At 41.0% G+C, this 13516-nt stretch overlaps 1 protein-coding gene across 1 annotated transcript in view; it reads left to right on the top strand.

Annotated features, from left to right (window-relative positions):
- Window positions 1-9680, top strand: part of atp11c (ATPase phospholipid transporting 11C (ATP11C blood group)) — a gene marked incomplete at its 5' end in the record, with an annotated part of 37307 nt that extends 27627 nt beyond the window's left edge. The window contains 15 exons of the mRNA XM_079228548.1: window positions 75-148; window positions 252-355; window positions 448-629; window positions 1543-1809; window positions 1945-2122; window positions 2250-2352; window positions 2608-2753; window positions 3033-3092; window positions 3850-3977; window positions 4548-4683; window positions 4772-4837; window positions 5035-5138; window positions 5264-5420; window positions 9269-9300; window positions 9580-9680. Of these exons, the coding sequence (XP_079084674.1) occupies window positions 75-148; window positions 252-355; window positions 448-629; window positions 1543-1809; window positions 1945-2122; window positions 2250-2352; window positions 2608-2753; window positions 3033-3092; window positions 3850-3977; window positions 4548-4683; window positions 4772-4837; window positions 5035-5138; window positions 5264-5420; window positions 9269-9300; window positions 9580-9616 (1774 nt within the window). The 3' untranslated portion in view covers window positions 9617-9680. The remainder of the gene's footprint in view (window positions 1-74; window positions 149-251; window positions 356-447; window positions 630-1542; window positions 1810-1944; window positions 2123-2249; window positions 2353-2607; window positions 2754-3032; window positions 3093-3849; window positions 3978-4547; window positions 4684-4771; window positions 4838-5034; window positions 5139-5263; window positions 5421-9268; window positions 9301-9579) is intronic.
- Between the last annotated feature and the right edge of the window lie 3836 nt (window positions 9681-13516).

Raw genomic sequence — 13516 nt, 5'->3', positions numbered from 1 at the left:
AAATATTTAGTTTTATTGGTGTTTTTTTGTATTTTGTACTTTTTTTGTACATTTCCATTTTGTGCCTCCCAAAGGTATGAACTGCTTCACGTGTTGAACTTTGACCCAGTGAGAAGGCGAATGAGTGTAATAGTCAGATCCAAATCAGGTGAGCTTGAGATTACTGTCAAGTTTATTGCATTGACCATGATTTAATGTTGGCCCTCAGCCCTCACCATGCTGTGTGTTTGTGTGTTTTTTTTAATGTCCAGGTGATACATTGCTCTTCTGTAAGGGAGCAGACTCTTCCATCTTTCCTCGCGTCAGGCAGGAGGAGGTTGAAAGGATACGCATGCATGTGGAGCGTAATGCGACAGTGGGTGACATAAGCAAATTTATTGGAATAATAAAATTATGTCAAGAGATGATTTTCTTGTAACACCGGGTGCTCTGTGTTTCACTGTTCAGGAGGGCTACCGGACACTGTGTGTGGCCTACAAATATCTCAGTGCAGAGGACTACGCCCAGGCAGATGCAGGATTGAGGGAAGCTAGACTAGCTCTGCAGGACAGAGAGGAGAAGCTCATGGCTGTTTACAACCAAGTGGAGACTGGCATGAGTCTAATAGGAGCGACTGCTGTCGAAGATCGGTGGGTGCTCGTACTACATAACCAGACAGCTATCACAGATGAACCTGCTTACGTTTATAGTTGACGAATGTCTTTTGTTATCTTGCATGTGACTGTTGTCCTTCTTCTCCTCTCTCTCTCTCTCTCTCTCATATTAAAGATCAGTGCCAAGAATTTTAGGGAGCCGTTAATCTCAGAATACACCTAAAATTGACAGGAGAGGGCTAACGTTGGCAGACCCTAGCAATAAACTTCCTGTTCGGACTCACTGTTTTATAATTGCATCTTTGGTGTTTTGCTGAAATGAACAGATTCCTCCTTTTTTTTAATAATGTTTATCTCCTTTTTATGCAACCTCAACACTTTACATCAGTGGCCTTTCAGCACCATTTATCTTCCTTGTGCCTTTTGCCACATGTCACCAGCTTCCTGGTAGTGTTTTAACTGGTATGAATTGGCTTATCTAATTTCACCTGCCAAAAGGGCCCTTTATTCTGAACGTTTCTAATGTATGCTCACATCGCCATCTTGTGGTTGAAATTGGGTACTCTCTTCCCAAATACATTAACAAACACAATCCGCCTGCATCATCTGAAATACTAAATAGTACATTAATTTACATCAGAGTGTAATTATTGTCTTCTCAGATTATTGGAGGAAAAGGATGTGCATATCAAAAGAATACTTTTTATTTATTTATTTAAAGTGCTCCCCGACCGATTATGAATGATTTGTAAATGCAGCAGCTTTTGTTTTTTGTTTTTTTTTGTCAAAAAGTTGTCTCCCTTTGTTATAATGCATTGCATTAGAACTCCTAAGAAATGAACCCCCAAAACCATGTTTTGTTTAACTGGTGACATTTGTCTGGTGTCAGCTTTTCGAGTTAGTGTAACAATCTTTCACTTGTCTCATTACTTTTGTTCTCTTCCCTCAGGCTTCAAGAGGAGGCAGCAGAGACCATGGAGGCTCTGCAGGGTGCAGGTATAAAGGTGTGGGTCCTAACGGGGGACAAGATGGAGACGGCAAAGTCCACCTGCTATGCTTGTAGATTGTTCCAGAGAAATACAGAGCTGTTGGAGCTTACTGTTCGTACTCTGGAGGATGGAGGGAGGAGGCGGGAGGAACGGCTGCATGAGCTCTTGCTTGAATACCACAAGAAAGCTGTGCAGGATGCACCACCGGTTAAGTCCGGCGTCACCAGGTTGGTACTTTGACTTTCATGATCTGTATTAAGGTCATTTTATGATGCTTGGTTCCTGTATTAGGGTGATTATTTAACCAATCTGAATCTTACTGATGATCAAACTTGAATCTATTTCCTTGTTCTCTTTTGTAGGACCTGGTCTTCAGCAAACCAGGACTATGGTTTTATCATAGACGGAGCCACTCTTTCGATGGTGCTCAACTCCTCCTCTGAATCCAACTCAAGTCGCTACAAGAACCTGTTCCTGCAGATTTGTCAAAACTGCACATCTGTGCTCTGCTGTCGCATGGCTCCTCTTCAAAAGGCACAGGTCAGAACAATCGGGTGAAAACTTTGGAAATATGTTTTTATTAAGAACTTTAAATAATTGTTTTCACGGTGAACACTCGGTTTCAGGTCTTTGAAATAGTTTTCCCTCTATCTTGCTCCATGTTTAGATTGTTAAGATGGTGAAGAACTCTAAAGGCAGTCCAATCACTCTTTCCATTGGAGATGGGGCCAATGACGTCAGCATGATTTTGGAAGCCCATGTTGGCATTGGTAAGGAATTTGTCTCACTCACACACAAAACAAAACACAATCAATAAATATTTTTTTAAAACATATGAGCTAATTTATAATGTAATTGTTTAAAGGGTGTTTTATTAATTTATTATAAGAATCATTTTATCGTAGGAAAAACAGTTATTTTATAATTGGAAGGATCAGCATTTACTACAGTGCAGTTTTAGTTGCATTTCAGGACGATGATGATGGAAGCCTGGCAGTGTGTGATGTTTGTTGTTGGTGTTCCAGGTATTAAGGGTAAAGAGGGCCGGCAGGCAGTGAGGAACAGTGATTATGCCATCCCCAAACTCAAGCACCTCAAGAAACTTTTGTTGGCTCATGGGCATCTCTACTATGTCCGCATTGCACACCTGGTGCAATATTTCTTTTACAAGGTAGGAGGAGCATTGACTTCAGCCTAAGAACTTATTTTGTGTTTTAGCAAATTCTGTATTTTTCAAACAAACCCCGGCACTAACTTGATTTGAGGATCATGTGGTGACAGATTTGACACAACCAAACCTCTTTTAAATAAACCTCTTAAACAGTTTCTAGGTTCAACTCAGGTTAATGTAACGAATTATTGTACCTACATTATAAGCACATGGGAACTTATGAATGTATGTGATGTTCCTCCTTCAGTGTGAGACTTCTCTTTTTCTGTTTGCCTACAGAACCTCTGCTTCATCTTACCTCAGTTTTTGTACCAGTTCTTCTGTGGCTATTCCCAGCAAGTGAGTATGTCCTGAGGTTCAAAGATCTTCTGAACATGAATGGAGGCGGTACCCCTTGAATCCACACCTCCTCGTCCTCCTGAATGCCAGACTCTTTCCTCAGATTGCTCCTTCCTCTCTGCCCCATGGGATGTCTGAGCTTTGATTGATACTGACTACATACAGTAGCACTGTTATAATGTAATGCAGACATGTGGCATGTTCTGCCACCGTAGTACATCACATGTGGATATTATGTAATCATGGTGGCATGTACGTGTGCCTGCGTGTGAATGTTGTTACACTTTTACAAACACAATGTCATAATAATACATTATAGAAATTCAGTTACTATTCGATGACCTAATGGCAATTTGGAGCACATTGATGAATTCAGTTTTCTTAATAATGAGAAGGACATTTATTTTATAATTGTTTTATGCTACTATGTTTGTATAAAAACTGCTCCTGACATATACATATTCAATTAGTGTGTGAATTAATATAGATAGCTTCATTTTGAGATTACCGATTTATGTTTTGTCTTTCTATTTGTGAGGGTTTATTCTCACTCATGCCACATGACTCCTGACATAGATCCACCCTAAGTACATTGATATATGTATATAAGCTTGCTAATATGACAGACTGTATGGTTAAGTATGATTGTATGTTTGCGCTTGGTCCTCTCCATGATATTAACTCCCAGTTGCCCCGCCCCCCTTCCTCCTCCTCTTCCTCATCAAACCGTCCCCCCTCCTGCTCCCATCCTCCCCAGCCCCTGTATGACGCGGCCTATCTGACGATGTACAACATCTGCTTCACCTCTATGCCCATCCTGGCTTATAGTCTCCTGGAGCAGCACATCTCCATGGAGGTTCTGCTGGACAACGCTAGCCTCTACAGGTAAACCTGGGAACCTTTGCTTACTTGCAGTTGTTAACTTGCTTCCTTTAAGTAAAGAGGAAAACTATTTATATTAATTCATAAGTTCATGTTTGTTTATCTAGTATTGTTGTTGTGAATGCGTAGTCTTTATTTTGATCTTTAAGTTGAGAGACATTATAAATGAACATGGAAACGGTGAACTGAAAATGTGACGACTGAGCCATCATTTATTACTTTGAAGATGAATTCTCAAAATGCAAAATTTGCAATTTAATGAACACGGTACTTTTTGATAAGGCAAAGTGGCCCTGCTGCTTCTACTAATTGGGCATGTACCCTTTGTATGTTCAATGGTAAATGTCTACTACAACAACAACAACAGTCATTTCCAAGTCACCTTCATTTATGTGATTAAGCAACAGATACTTTTATTACATCAAACATTGAAAGTATGAGTTTTGGTTAAGAGAGAGTCGTTCACATTCCACACACACTGATAAATTAGATTATATGCAAAGAGACTGAATTATATATTATAATATTAGGACTTTACAATTGTTCATCTTTCTTTTTCACGACTTTCTGTAGAGAGATTGCTAAGAACGGCATGTTACGGTGGAGACCGTTCCTCTACTGGACTTTACTTGGAGTCTTTCACGGCTTGCTCTTCTTCTTTGGTGTTCGATTTTTGTTCGGTAACCCAGCACTGCAGGACAACGGCCAGGTTTGATTCAATTCACCTTCCTAATTACATTATTTGATTAAGCATTCTCTCCTAAGTACACTTGCTCATTTGCCTTATTTATATCTAGGTTTTTGGCAACTGGTCATATGGAACAATTGTCTTCACCGTCCTTGTCTTCACTGTCACACTGAAGGTAAAGCACTCCCCCGTTGCTCATTTATTTGATGAAAGGGTGTATCATTAGAACACTCCCCCGTTGCTCATTTATTTGATGAAAGGGTGTATCATTAGAACAGCCGTTTCACAGGAGAGTGGATATATTGTCTGAATATGGCAAAGTGTGTTGGATATTTAACATGCACATTTGGTGACTTTTCTCTGCTGTTCTAGCTCGCTCTGGACACACGGCACTGGACATGGATCAACCACTTTGTAATCTGGGGGTCCCTGCTTTTCTACATGTTTTTCAGCTTCTTCTGGGGAGGAATAATATGGTAAGGAAACAACTTGTCATGAGATAACCAACATAGCCATTGGAGCTGACATGATGTTTTTAATTTTCTATTCAAACCCTGTTGCTCTTCCGTCAGTGTAAACCAACATGTTCTCTCTCCTGCAGGCCTTTCCTGAAGCAGCAACGTTTGTACTTTGTGTTTGCCAACATGCTGAGCTCAGTGTCAGCCTGGCTGGTCATCATCTTGCTCATCCTGCTCAGCCTACTGCCAGAGATCCTGCTTGTGGTGTTCCACAAGCCTCGTGGAACTGGGGCTCGACAGGTAGAGCTGAGACACACACGCACACACACACACACACACACACACACACACACACACACACACACACACACACACACACACACACACACACACACACACACACTTCTCTCCCAGATTTATTTATTTATTTTACTTTCTGACAATTTAACCATTGGTGGTTTTGGTCATCATTAATGGAGCCCATTAATTAACTATACCCCTAACATGGTTGGGGTATAGTTACAAGAGGGATAGAAATGAAATCCATCACATATTCTGGATTACTCAAGTTGACTTACTAGTTTAACTTTGTGTATATATATATGGAGCAAAGCTTCACTGTAGAGGACTATTGGCCTCCACCAACAACTCCCTCGCATGTGTTGTTAAATCAGGAGGCTGTGGATGAGGGAGAAATGAATGAATGAGACAACAATTTTGTTTTGTCAGCACATTTTTTTTGGAGCTGACAAGTAAACACACAATTCTGATCCATGATGGCACTCTGCTATAACACTTGGGCTAGTGGTGAAGTGTCAATAGGTGGGGTTATCTATACATTAAATCACATTTTATTGAGAAAATGTACGGATACACCCCAGAGTTTAAACATTTAAACATTTTACAGGAAGAGAAAAGTGAATGTTTTTTCATTTATTTGTTATACATTTACTGTATTTGGCAAGGTACCAATTAATGGAACTATTAACACGGTCACAGGGTAAATAGTATGGTTAAGTTGTTTTTTTTCCACTGCATCTTTAAAATCAGGTTTTGTTGTTCTTAGCATTTTGTTGCATGCCTTCATTTAAGAGGGACAGTTCCATTTACCTCCCATTTATCTAGAAGACAACTTTCCCAGAAATAATTTGTCCATTCAATTAGTTTCCCATGAGGCTAATTGTGTTTTCCAAGCTGGAAATGGTTGGCATTCCGCACTTTAAATTGTGTCTAGACGAGTTTTATTGGGGAAAAGTATTAAACCAAACCAAATGTTTTGCACATATTTTAAGTGCTTACAGCAGTTTTGTACAGTATGTACTTGATACAATCAATGTAGTAATTTAATATGTATATTAATAGCTGAAAGACTAGGCATGCTGTGAATTTTGTTGCTGACAGTTGTTGCTAAATGTGGTACAGTGTAACTATTACAGTACTCCAGCATTTTTATCGTTTTCCACCTTTCTAACATTGTTTTCCTAACTAGTGCCCTCGCTTTTGCACCTAAACACTTTATTTTTGTTAACTCTGTCTCACCTCCTATTTCTTCTCTCTTCCTCTCTGGACTTGCCTCCCTAAAGATGAAACATCGCCTTCCTTCCTCGGGGACATCTACTATCTTCATGTTGTCGCAGACCGCTAGCACTCACAGCTTCTCGTGGAGTGACTGAGGTCTCTTTTTCTTTCTGTCGGCTCTTATACTTAAATCTCTTCCTGCAGAGTTTCTGTATCCGCCAGTCTTGCTTGTTTCCTACCTGTTGTGTCCTTCCTCTCCCACTGTTTGACTCCTTCCTTACCTTCTAAAGTAACTCGGGTTGACTTTCTGTGACTTTTTACAGTCCCAATTCGGTTCAAATGAGGCATTACATCAAGAATGCTGTCCTTGAAGGGCCACATCTTGACTTTAGTGCATTTGTTTATACATGTTTATCAAATTGGGAGGAATGTTGTTCAGTGGGCCAATGTGTGTGTGCGCCCAAGCAGTGTGAAGTAGGACCGGGTGTCCAAACGTGCAGTCGGTCTTCCATTCTCGTCTGTCCAGTTGTATCAGTCAGTGTTTCCTCCCAGCTGCCTGTGCTGCTCCAATGCCTGCTGCCTCCGCATGTCCAGTCAGGTGAATGCAGCACGTCTAAGCACCCAAACTTACCTGCATGAGGCTCAAGTCAACAACCTCATCCTGGACCCTCACCACAAACCCTGCAGGCCTCTGCAATTTGTCTGTGTCTGCATGTTATAACGAACATGCTTTTGAGAAATGTGAAAGGATCTTGTCCTCGTATTAATATGGAGCAGTTCAAAAAGAGCCATGGCTTCTGAAAATAATGTTATTGCAAGGAAAAGGTGTCGAAAAAGGCATGTGGGCTGATTTTCATTGTCCAGTGTTGAAGTCTTTGTGTATGCGTATGTTTGTTCCCTGTGTGTATATATGTTTATCTGTGTGCGAGAGGGAGCACAAGGTGGAGAGAGAGAAGTGAAGTGTGTGTTTGTCAGCGTAGTAATGTCATTGGTGTCTCTTGCCTCACCTTTCTAGAAGAAGCCGGTTCAGTCGAACGTGGGGGGCCACCAGTCTCCCCGGTCATCAGCCAGGCCCCTGCTCATGAGAACCTTTTCAGATGAGTCCAATACTGTCATTTGAACAGGTACCACCCCACCTCCAGGCCATTTAAGCCAATCAAAGAGTAGATATCCCCCCCGGCCAACCTCTCCAGCTTTTCTGGTCACTAACGCTGAGTTTTAACAAGAGAATCAAAGGCATAATGGCATACAGGCCACATTCAACAAGACCAGTGTGTTCTTCTGTGTTGTATGAGCTGATATTGGCTGGCTGAAGAGATGCACCTTTTCCATGTCCGATTCAAGTCTTGTCAACATTTTTGTTAAGATGATGCACCTATTGTAACAAGTGACTGCATCTCTAGGCCTGATGTTCCAAACCTTAAAAACATGCTCCTTTCAGCCTCCCTTTGGAAGCCCTGCTTTTATAATCGTCTGCATGTGCTTTTTAAATCCCAATTTCCAATGTTATTAATTTCAATCCATCTCATTTTTGTACAAGGAATGTCTGAGTGTGAGGTGTTCGTTTCAGTTTGCTTGGATTTTCTTGTTTGACGTTGTGAAACAACAGAGCTGGTCTGTGACTATAACTTCCCCAGTCTGACATTCATGTACCGTTTATTCCGCTGAAGTTTGGCCATGGTCGCTTCGTCCTGTGTGCACGTACAAACCTGTGTTGGTGGTAGCCGTCTGCTTACTTTCCTGGTAAAAAAATGTATGCATTTGTGAGTGCTGAGCCTAACTCATGCATGATGTGATGTTGCCTTAACCTCAGACAGTGGTGCTGCATTACATTCAGGGGGTGGCAAAATGAATTGAAACATCACATGATGAAATATTTAACAAATTCCCAAGGTAAATATGGAAACATACATTACATAATAAACCAATAAGACAATATGGAATAAATAAAATGTGGACAAAATATGAGCTCGATATGAAATTGCAAATGATCCAATACATTTTTTTTTTAACTAATTTAATTTATTCCAGCACTTTATGTTAAAATGTACATTTTCTTTTGTTCTGGGCAATTTGTTTGCTTTTATTTAATAGATGACAGATGGGGCGGGAAGATTTGTGATTTTTAAAAGTGATATTGTTAAATAATAAGAGTCACTGTGGTTTAAAAAACTAAATGAAAAACTGCTGGAATGAACAAAAAAAACTGTCAGGATGAAATGACGTTTTATAATGTTTTTAGTTTTTATTTGTTGGATTATTTCATTTCAATTTCATGGTTTATTATATATTTTGTCTGTATTTATTAGTGTGATTGTTTCATAATGTCTTGTTTATTGATTTAATATTAAACACTTAGTCCCAAATATACAGAAGACCTGGGTAGATTAAATTGGCTTCATGGCAGCAGTATGAAGAGCACCAGAGGTGGTCTGAGGTCTGAAGGGCATCTACACTTTTTGGGGTCCATGATAAATGTTTTGTGTTTTGATGTTTTTTGTAGGTAGGTCTGTATGTCTCACCTTCCCGTCACTGTGGACCAGGGTCACTAATATCTGTTGCTTGACAATAGCATCAGGCCTTTTGCAACATTGTTCACAGTTTAACTTCAATTTCTATTTTCCCAATAGCTGTCAGAGGCCGGTCTACTACCAACATCCAGGTAAACTACAGCGAGACAAACCCTACTTAAATTTGATCAATGTCCTAGAATGAGACCGGGTGGAATGATTTCCTTTACTAATTTCTTTTTGTCTCTGGTGGCGGGAAAGGTGTCATTTTTGTTTTGTTTTGAGGTGTTTTGTGGTACGTGGCTAATCCCAATTAATTCTCTCGATTGACAATTTTGGGTGTTTTCAAGGTGTCTCGTCCTCTTCCTCGTGCCGGCTCGAGCTCAAAATGAAAACATTGAAGTAAAATCCATCTACTTGTGTTTTTCCAGACCGCAGCTGTCACACCACTATCCTATAAGCACCTGAAGGAGCGCGAGTGAAAGGCAGAAAGGATTGTGCCCCATACCATTCAGGTCAGAGCTGTCTGCCATCATGCCTGGTCTTAAAAGAGGAGGAGGAGAAGAAGAAAAAGAGGAAGAAGAGTAAAGATGTGCTGACTGGGGGGGAAGGGTTCTTTCCTTCTCTGCCCAATCCCAACAGCTCCAAACCCCCCAACGCATGCCTGCAGAGCAGTGCCCTGCATTATTTTTTAAATATCTACCCAGATGACAGGCATGAGTTTTCTTTCTTTTACTTCTTTAAAAAAAAATACTAGCTTACAAATGAATGCATACACGGCTGCCTTGTCAGTAGCTCTGTCCAACTGCTGTGTTTTAACAAGCAGTTGTAATAATATCCACTCTAAGAATGGTTCACCTGCATGAAAGAAGGCTCAACAGAACGCTTCACTCCACTAATGTTCAATCACTGTTTTCTGCAAAGTTTTTATATAATGATCTCATCCTCTCCAATGGTTACACTTTGAACGGTTATTCTACTTTATACTTATTGTGCTTTTCAAAAGTTATTCTTTATTTGGTTATATGTTTCAGTACTTGCACTCATTCACGGGTCTAAATTATTCAAGAAAAAAAGGTTGCTGAAGGCGATTTCAGAACGGTTTATAGAGGATCATATGATTATTTCCAATGATCAATCTGCATTCTCTTTTGAATACTAAGACATAAGAGGAGCTAATGGAGGCCATATATACCACTCAATCCAAAGTGTGTGTGTGTGTGTGTGTGTGTGTGTGTGTGTGTGTGTGTGTGTGTACGCAAGATTGAAAGATAGATTAGAGATGTTAAGCAATAAGACATTGCTCAGAGCGAGACCTAAATCTTCCAACCTCAGAGATAATTTAAAAGTAAATTTAAGATGAGAATATTAATATATGTTCCGTACTGTGTATACTTAGCTTTGAGATGTATGAGAGCATCTGCTCGAAGCCAAAAAGATGAACGTATTGCGATCAGATTCTGTCCACAGAAGTGTGACCTGGAAGTGTGTGTTTGTCTGTGTTACTGTAAATGCATGCTGGACGAGAAAATAGAGAAATGCCCGTGTGTCATGAAAACCAGGATTATTTAAACCTCATTGATGTAGTTCGCCTCAACATTTCCTGCACTATTTAGGAAGTTGGTTTCCTCATTGCTTAGATAGTCACTAAGGCACATGAATATATGCCTGAGCACACACACACATGCCCATTTCAGATAGACAAGAACAACACACGCACAAAATACCACGTTGTACACATTATTGCGTACATGCACTAAAGCCTAAATGAGGTATTTATGTTCATTACCCATTATCTAGTTTGCATAATTTGTCTCGGGCAGGCTGAAGTTGGAGTGTAAAGAAAATCAACTCCAGACCTGCAGAGTCGACATAGCTAACACCACTTCGGGGCTCCAGGCTCGGTCTCCCTCCTCCTGTTTTTGGTCAAATGTACTGACTGACAGGATGACGGAGTGGACCGTTTGTTCCTTCCTTTAACTTCTTGTGTGCTTCATACATTCCATTCAAACATGCCATGATTTCAAACACTTTTCAATACTGTTTCTGAATGTTCTTGTTTTCTGTTATTTCCACAAATCTGTATTGTCGATTTTGACATATTTATTGTTATGTGTACTTTTACTCACAAATGTTATACTTTTATTGCATAAAGTGAAGATTGGTCAATCTTGTGCTAGTTAACTTGGCGTGTTACTCCAGTCCTGATGTGAGCCTGTGCCAATCCCTTTTAGTAGTCTTTGTCATACATGCAAAGACAGGCAGCCCCGACAACACACTCCCAGTATCCCAGAGTCAAACTCTGAACCAGTGCCAGTACTTTTACCAGGTTATCTCAACTCTTGGTTTCAACTGATTAGCTGTCACTAATCATCTGTCAGGGTGGTGATTTATAGAGTTTACTACTACTACACTGATCCCTGCTCAAACAATAACTCCAGTGCAGTGCTTTCCAGTACTGACCTTGTATTTCACCCCACTGACATATATTATACAGTGCTTGTCATTCCAGCAAATACAAATAATTTAAGGTAATGTTAATTTGTTCTTAACAAATGGAAAACTTTACACTCCTTTCAGCGCCATTTTCTACTAAAACAACATGTTTTTCTGATGTCAGGATTATGAAGCAGGCTGTTTTTCTTTCCTCTGTGACATGTCGCCTCCAGACTACCAGATGTAGGAAGAGAGGACACACTAAGCGGGGCTGCCTGCTTTGTTAAAAATACATTATAAAACCTTTAAGTGACATCAGAGATGCTATTTTCAGAGCTTAAAAATATCTTGGAATCTAATGTTTTGCCTGTCTAAATGAAAAGTATAAAATAATGGATTGTATTTTTAATGCAACCTTTTTCCAGCCACTTTTGTAATAAAATCAAAACGTCCAAAAAAGAAAGAAAGCACGAGAGGCTCTGTGGTTGTGAACGCTGTCCCTGTCTGAGGGCTGGAGGTGGACATCTTCAGGCACCTCAGCAGCCCTGCGTAATGTGGCAGGGACACCTCGCCACCTCCAGCCCTTTGGGTCTCCAGCCTCAACACTCCACACCTCCAAGCTGAATGTACCTCTTTGAAACTAGTATGTTTAAAACCTGAAGATTTTCTGAAAATAAAGCAAGAATGTTTTAAAGATAAACCAACGTCTTATGTGTTGTGTTATACCGACGGTTATGTCAGCGGGTTCTGCTGGGTGTGTGTGTGTGTGTGTGTGTGTGTGTGTGTGTGTGTGTGTGTGTGTGTGTGTGTGTGTGTGTGTGTGTGTGTGTGTGTGTGTGTGTGTGTGTGCGCGCGCGTGCGCATTTGACCACACTAAGCAGATGCTGTGCAGTAATGAGATGGCTGAGCTTCTAAGCTGGATCAGCTGAGTGGCTGCGTATCAGGACGGTGTTCTGCTGCTCTCCCACTGCTCGGTGTGTGGCCTCGCATCAAGAGAACCTCAAGAACTGTGAGTCACTTTAGAGGAGGTTCATATACATTTAGATAATGGTTTTCTCTGCGTTACCCTCTACTGTTAATGAGTACTTATGTATTCAGTGCAGTTGTGGGCTTAGCAGCGAGGAGTTGGGTTGAGAAAGGCTCTGTGTATCAGTATGTACACAATGACACCCTTTCATATTTCTTCTGTTTGAAAGTTATTGTTGTGTATTAAAGGGTGTGCTACGCAGGGGCCAAACTTGTTGGCTGAGGGTGCGGTAGATTTTCATTTTCTTTTTTACAATGGATCTATTCTCTGCTGTGTATGCATCTATATTATAGCAAAGCTGAATAAAGTGGGGACATGAACAAGGCAGCCAGACAACTTAACAATCCAGCCTACTTTAGTGAAGTCAGCATTACACTGAAGGCATAGAAAACCGCAAAAGGGAGCCCGAGGGAGTGTGAAGTGAGAGGAACAGTTGGGAGGGAGTTGGCAGTGTGTCAGGGGCAGACTCTTGAGCTCTGCTCGGTGCAGAGCTGACGCACTAAAGCCCAGAGAGGGAGGGAGAGAGAGGGGAGGGGCGGTTGAGAGGCAGACAGCAGTGGCCAGATGGAGCCTAGTTTGTTTTGAAGTAGCTGCTGTTGAGAGCAGGACAGTCTGCTTGTGTTTGTGTGTGTGTGTGAGGCGACTAGATTATTACACACAGTCGTAGCAACAACATAAGAGCAAACCACTATCTTCTGCTTATGTGGACAGGTCTTGTTTTCTGTTGTAACTGCTGCTCAGTGTGGAGGCACTCCATGCAGCTCAAGGTCAGTAAGAGCCAGCAGCAGCCTCAGGGAACGGTCCTTTCTGGATCTCGGGACCCGCAGAGGCAGCTGGGCCTTCGTTTCCCTGGTGTAGCTCCCAGCCTCGATCATAGGAACGCTATAGGACTCTGAAGAGGATGT

Source organism: Taurulus bubalis, assembly GCF_910589615.1.
Source record: "Taurulus bubalis genome assembly, chromosome: 13".
Classification (NCBI taxonomy): Eukaryota; Metazoa; Chordata; class Actinopteri; order Perciformes; family Cottidae; genus Taurulus; species Taurulus bubalis.
This window is presented reverse-complemented; position numbering and strand designations above follow the sequence as displayed.